This window comes from Agrilus planipennis, unplaced genomic scaffold (genome assembly GCF_000699045.2).
Source record: "Agrilus planipennis isolate EAB-ADULT unplaced genomic scaffold, Apla_2.0 scaffold441, whole genome shotgun sequence".
Taxonomy (NCBI): domain Eukaryota; kingdom Metazoa; phylum Arthropoda; class Insecta; order Coleoptera; family Buprestidae; genus Agrilus; species Agrilus planipennis.
In genome coordinates, this window is record NW_020439101.1 from 33,898 (window position 1) to 40,954 (window position 7,057).

General features: G+C 30.3%; 1 protein-coding gene across 2 annotated transcripts; it reads left to right on the forward strand.

Moving 5' to 3' along the window:
- The first annotated feature begins 746 nt into the window (after positions 1–746).
- On the forward strand, positions 747–7,034 carry LOC112905327. Of its 2 annotated transcripts, none has more exons than XM_025977493.1 (4): positions 747–1,049; positions 2,770–2,967; positions 6,711–6,860; positions 6,923–7,006. In XM_025977493.1, the coding sequence occupies exons 2-4, from the start codon at positions 2,779–2,781 to the stop codon at positions 6,950–6,952; spliced, it is 369 nt and encodes a 122-aa protein (XP_025833278.1). In that variant the 5' UTR covers positions 747–1,049; positions 2,770–2,778; the 3' UTR covers positions 6,953–7,006. The 2 variants fall into 2 exon arrangements, with proteins under 2 accessions (XP_025833278.1, XP_025833277.1); XM_025977492.1 differs by having other exon boundaries at positions 755–1,049; positions 6,919–7,034.
- Positions 7,035–7,057: the final 23 nt, after the last annotated feature.

The window sequence follows — 7,057 nt, forward strand, 5'->3', positions numbered from 1 at the left end:
TATTTTGAGTAGGTATTTAATCAAGTAATAATGAGTTTTCAAAAAGTTTTAATAGTTTTAAAAAGTTTATGGATGCTTTTAATCTCGTATAAAGAAGAGCAGGGGTGTACTAAGTTTAATTTTAGTTTTCTCATGCGCATACTTTTAACATGTTTATCAAACAATTCAAATTATAAACTATTAAGAGATAAATTCGAGATAACGAAAAAGTGAAATTTCAAAAGTAAACTTTTATCTAAAGTAATTACTAATTTATTGACATACATTCCTAAAAATTTGAAGCAAGTATTGATAAGATAAATTGCAACTGCATGTACTGTGTGGTGTACAAAGTTCAAACTTCATCCATGACGAAAATATGGACCCTTTTCCGGTACAATTCATTATGACGACTTCACTGCGTCAGTCAAATAGGACACTTGGAAAAGAAATCCAGTATTTTTTTAACTTAATTTGATTTGCTTTGCAAGAATAGATTCCAAAATTGGTGGAATAACTGAAACAGGTACATAATTGTAATGTAAACCAAACAGTCTTATGAAGAGAACTTTATGTAACTATTCCTACTTTTTACGAACTACTTTGCATTTGTTATGTTGATCTACAATTATGAGTCAAACTGTACGATTAAACAACCTGATTTTACAAAGTTAGTCAGTCAGTAAAGCCAAGTTCCTTGGTTGGATACATTTTTGTTCGTTTCTAGGTCTGTATTTTGTCTGATCGACTGTGTACTGCTGTGTCACACACAGGCCGCGTATTCCTTCAAATTGTATGATGCCTTTTCCAAGGTGCATGGTGGTATACAGCAGGCAGGCAAAAGGCAGTCGCGTTGATCAGTGTGTCTAAAGCGGTCGCAATGTGGCATAATGCGGTTCGACGAGTAAATATTTAACAAGTTACTTTTCGGATCGGTTTTAAACTGCATTTGTTACGAAACTGAACAAATAAAGTGACTCACGTATTAATTGAACAATCAAGTGCTTACTTTTTATGTTTTATTAGGAGACGCATCTTTGAAAATTGGAATTTGAGGGAGGAATCGTTTTGTGAGTGTCTTCTAATACATAACTGTATTTTTTTTCGATATTAGCTTAGATAATAACGTTACAGTTTCAATGTGGAGTGATACTTTTGAAAATAAAATTGATTTATAAAATTTGCTTGTAACGGATATTTAAACAACTTAAAACCAAATTTTATCGATGAGCTTTTCAATAATTCGCTCTTTTTACTTGAATACAGTCTGAATTAAAAGTAATTATGTAGTAATATTTGTTTATTCATTGCTTAAAGTATCCTCTTATTGCAAGGGATTTTTTGAAAGACTGTTTTACAAAAAGTTTTTCCTTTATCATGAAACAAATAGGTAGATAGATAACTTTACAACAAAAGACTTCATCTATTTTTGAAGATGTAGGATAGATATACTGCGGTTTCATTGATTCGTTAACGTTGGTGGAGTTTACCTGCATCCCTGCGCTACTAAAATATTTAATTCATGAATTTGTGATAAAATATACATGTATTAAGGACCTTTGAAGTGTCTAGCGGTCTTCAAGAAATCGGTAACTTTTGTATTAAGACTTTTGTAGGGTTGTAATTTCCAATAAACATTCTATTAATGTAATGATTTCCTACGAAATGATGATGCTATATCTGCTTTAAGATGCCGTCGTAAGTCATAATCTTATTTCAAATGTCGTTTTCCACCCTAATAATGCCCTCAGATTCGTCCATTACGACTTCGACTCTGTCAGAGTCTTCTTTGTTTTCCCATGCGTAATCTGTTGAAGTACATTTCCACCCTTATCTTTACACCCCCTTTGTTTCCTATTACGGGGCAAAAACCTTCGCCAGTTTTTGGAGGAAAAACGTCCCTCTCTGCGCATAATACCCTACTAGGGGTGGAAATACGGCCTTCTTGTAATGCGGCTTTATTTTTTATTGGCTGGCTTGGAATTGAAATCGGAATCTAATGTAGATACTTATTATTTATTTATGGGAATTTTATTTTACATCGTAAGTTAAACCGCCAAAAAGTTTTTTAAATTAATAACAAACTATGTGTTCTTTAATATTGGAAAAATCAAACTGATGCAAAGATAAATACTTACGGTGCACTTTTGTGGAAGTTTTCATTCATTTCAAAGCTGAAAATACCTAATAAAATTAATAGAAAGTTGTTATAATACCGGAATATACCTAATAAGCAACATCGTTAACTTAAAAGCCTACTGAAAAATTATTATTCCGATCAGGATTAGCGTTTATCGATATATTTTGTGACTTTAAAAGAGGTAGCAACTTCGCTTCTATTTTAGTGGCGATGCTTCTCAGAAAATTGCATTTTTTTGTGAAAAAATGTGTTATTTTTGACAATAGCGGAAGTAGTAGTACTAGTCGTGGGTTATTTTAAGTGATTCTACAAAATATTGCGTGATTTCAAATATTTCGACTTGAATCTTTACGATGAAGACACATTTATCTTTGTAAATAATTTAATACACAATTTCTTGGTCGTTTTTAACAGTATAAATACAAATAATAATAACTGTTTCACTTGCTTTGTTGGAGGTTTCACTTGATTTGTGAAGCATACAAAACAAAAAAACAAATTGAAAATGAAACAAGTAGCTATTGTGTTTATCGCATGGAAATTTAGTTAGACCTGTTCGAGTCGGGCGGTGGTTGTAGAATAAAGTAATTAAACTTTTTAAGTACTTACAGTGGGTATTTAATGACTAATTATTTTTTCATTTTTTATAGAGAGTCAAAATGAAGTTTTTGCTGTTAGTTATCGTTGGCTTGCAGCTTTTATCTAACAGGCTGATTTCTGCTGAAGAAGAGTTTGATCAATTGGCTTCTGAATTACAACTGACGGATATGGATTTGGTGGATTTTTGTGAAGAGTTATCAAATTATTCGAAAATGTCTTTTCTTAATACAAGTACTCTCCCAGACAAGGTAAGAGAGATACGTCATGATTTGTTGTCTTTCGAATAAATGTAGGATTTCCCTCAAGGCTCTAAAGTATTAGAAAGAACATTGTAGCTTATCGTAGGTACATGTATGTAACTTATGAAGCCTGAGGGAATTAAAACTGGGAATGCCTATGTTATTCGTAGTGCTTTTCATTGTAGCAATTTTTTTCCGAAATAATTATGATTTTTGCTCGACGTTCGTATTATATTTTTAATGTATAACGTGTTGTAGGGAAACTGTACCAGTTGAATCTTCCAAAGTTTACTTTTTTACTCACTGTTTTAAGACAAATTTAGTTTAAATAATAACTCCTATTTATGAAGCCTTTGCATTTGCTTTTCCTGACTCATTTTCCCGTAACTTGAAATCATGAACTTTAACGTTTTCTTAGAAAACCCATTGTCATATACAGATATATCCGATTCACTAAAGAGACAATGGTATTATAAATTATGTACTTATTGTATAATTTTTAAACAATACTTGGAACAAAAACGTAAGGTCATTTTACGTGAATTTAAAGAAGACAAAATTCCAGTGGAAATATCTTAATTATGTGCACAATTAAAGAACAATTTATTACTAGAAACTTCGGCTGTGCAAGTCCAGAAATTACCACGTAATTAGTAGAAATTTATTGTAATTTACTAGACGGAATAAATAAGGAACGGTAACCCACTTCAATTAGAACAGTTTGGTCAATCAAGCAGGTTAACTTTCGACCTTTGCGATAAAATTAAAATTGAGTGGACCCAAGATTAACATAATTAGATTCACAATACGGTAACTGATTGAAAATTATTTGATTAACATGTATTTAAAATACGTTATGATAGATAGATACCAATGGGCTCGTAATAAACATGCTTGGATATTTTGGTTTGTTATCTGATATTAAGTAAATTGGGGTTGTTGATATACTATGCAATCGTAAAACAAATATGTACGGATCTTAAACATTAACTAAAGTATTTGCCATTTAAGAAGTTTTAATAAACAGGAAGCATCTCATTTTTACCATAAGAATACTTCAACATACTTCAAAGAAGAATGTAAACTTAATTTCTTTTTAATTTGTTTTGAATTGTAAGACCCATTAGACTTCCTTCCACGTGTATTGTTTTTGTGTTTCAAATTCTTTTACCCCGATGTTATTGTTAATAATACCTAAGGATTTTATGGAAACCGCAAGCAATGTAAAACATTTTCTTCTCACGGATGAATTTGATCCATTTTCGTATTCTTTTTCCTATTGAAACACGATATCTTGTATTTTATAATACGGCCAGACAACTATCAAAACGGTACAACGGCTACATAGCTGAACGTTTTAACTTTAAACGAATTAATGGGTTTAATGCTTGAATTTGTGCAATAAACTTTACAACCCTTGCATTTTCTATACTTATAACTATTTTTTAATTAGATACCTAGTTAGTAGCTTTTTCTATGTGTAACAATAGTTCTGGTGTCAATGCCCTTTTAGTTATGAAACCTTAGAAACTATAATTAATAGACCAGTGTTAGTAGTGTTTGGTTGTTCATAAATACATTAACGAGCTTATATAAGGTCGCCTGAATGCTTTTGAACACATGTGCATAATCACAAAAATCCATTACGTAACATATGTATATCTGTTAATTAATCAAAACACATTTCCAGAAACAGAAGAACAGCGTTTTTATAGAAACAAAAGAAGTAGTACGTGTTAATACACAATAGAATTTAATTGTAACTAGGGGTATCACAATAAAACAACATGCTTTTGTGAATAATTATTATTGTTGTGCTGAAATAATTCACAACACCTTATTTATTTTTAATTCTACAAGAATATTTGATTAGGATACAAAGCTCAAGGCAAAAATGAAACTTTTATCTGTCGCACCCTTGTAGACAAATATTTTATTACTAAAATCACCTTACAATGAAGATTATTTGTTTTATTTGTGATATTTGAATGATAAATTTGGTTTAAAATTGTTTTTGTAGTCCAAGTAGTAATATATTATTAATATTTTACCTTTATTTTATATAAAACAGTCAATTTTAGTGTTTTACAGTCTATTTTGATTGAATTAAATTGATATTCCCATTTGTTTTCTTTTAAATGGGTTCAATGACCTTTCACTTTACATGAATAAAAAAGCACGTACTATCTGTAGTACTACGATAGTAAAATGAATGAAAACGTAAACTATTTCATTCATAAATAAAATGGAAAACGCGCTGTGGTGGAGTAAGGTCGAAAATCGCTTGCTCTTGTGGCGGCGGCGGAGTTTAATTGTCAGTACCTTAACCCTACTTTTAGATTTTGTTGAATTTTACTATTTAAAATCAATTTAAATACAAAATATCAACAAAGGGGCTTTAAAATGTATGCAGCATGAAAATTTGAAATGTTTTTTATGGTTTAAATACAAAATAAATTCTTTAAATATGCTTAAAATAACTGGAATAACTCGGCAAAAATTTTTATACAGCCGAGTTCCTGGAGAAATTTTTCCCTAATTTAGCGATATTTATGTTACATTTAACTTTATGATGACCAAATGACTTTATTATGTCAACGTATACATAAAATTAGTTAATCAATGCAAAATTAGGTGGTGTCATTTGTTTAAAATTAATTAAATTGTGAAAATAGGTAGCCCATTTTGCACCTGAAGGTGCATCTTTTACGTGGAAATTGTTACTACCTGTAACCTTTTCGAATATTTTAAATCTGCATGGTTCTCTACGTCCTTTTTTGTATCTTTTTACTTAACAATCTAAAAAATTGACTTTATTTTTCGTTTCTTATTAGAGGGGAGCAGAATATCGCAAGATATTAACTGACATACACATATTAAGAACAATGCAGCTTTTTTTTTTAACAATTTTTCTTCCACTTCGTGTCAAAGAATATTGAAAATAGACATAAAACGTAGATACTCAATATATATCTCGTCATTTTTAGGAAGTTGGGGCAAACAGATATAATGTTATCTTTGAACTTTGGTTTTTACGTTCTGGCGTTTACTTTACACAAAAGAGAAGACTTGATCTGTGTTCCATGTTTTGAATGATCGGTTTCACAAAATTAAATAATCAATGTACTACAAATAAATCTATAGCACCTGTTATAATTAATTGTAGGTCACTTTTGCAATTCAACCTTGAAGTTTTAATCTACAGTTTTAAATTACGACTGGTTTAGGTGCTAGTTATAAGAACATGAACAGACTTTAAACTACACACATAAAATAAAGTAATTTTTCTTTTGAAAAAAGAATATGTACACAAATTCTAAATTTTTTGCCTGTAAAATTTTTTAGTTGAATTGATCGTTTGATTAATCTTTCGCGGTTTTAATTAATCAACTGCTATTACTTTCTTCGTAGTGTTATTATATGTGTAGCTCCTGATGAAATGGAAATGTAACTTTTTTTGTAGGTAATTATAATTCTAACTAATTATATCTACCTCCATGTTTTTCTTATTTAGAGGTCGAAGGTTGAACATTTTTGTACCAGTTTTAATTGCCTCTTTCACGTTTTATAAGATTAAAAACTACTTCTGTATCCAACCAATTGACTTCGTTTAGTTAGGGAAACTTCTAGGTGTTGATATTAATATGCGATAGTCTTTTAAAGATTGCTATTAAAAATGGAAAGAATATGATTTTGGCTCATTTTTTAACTATTGTCAAATTGTCTCTTTATCAAAATCCTTGTTGCTACAGATCAAAGCCCAGAACGTTTATGGATCGTATTTAAAATCGCAGGCTGAAAGAATGCGAAAATTTAACGACGTTTCGTCAGATTTTTTTCGAAATTGGACGATAATTTCAAAGCCAGGCGATGTGGAAATGAGTGCGGCAGATTATGGAGAGGTATGAAATTTCGCGTGTTGTTTTAAAAAATTATCTCTTTAACGTTACTTTTTGTCAGTTAGTTGTCTTCTCAAACACGTTGGAAAGTATAATATTGCATGATAATATTTCGTCGACGAACAAGGATCAAACAGCTGGTAAGTGTTCATTAATTTTAAATTACTTAAATTAGTATTGATTTATATATATATATGTAT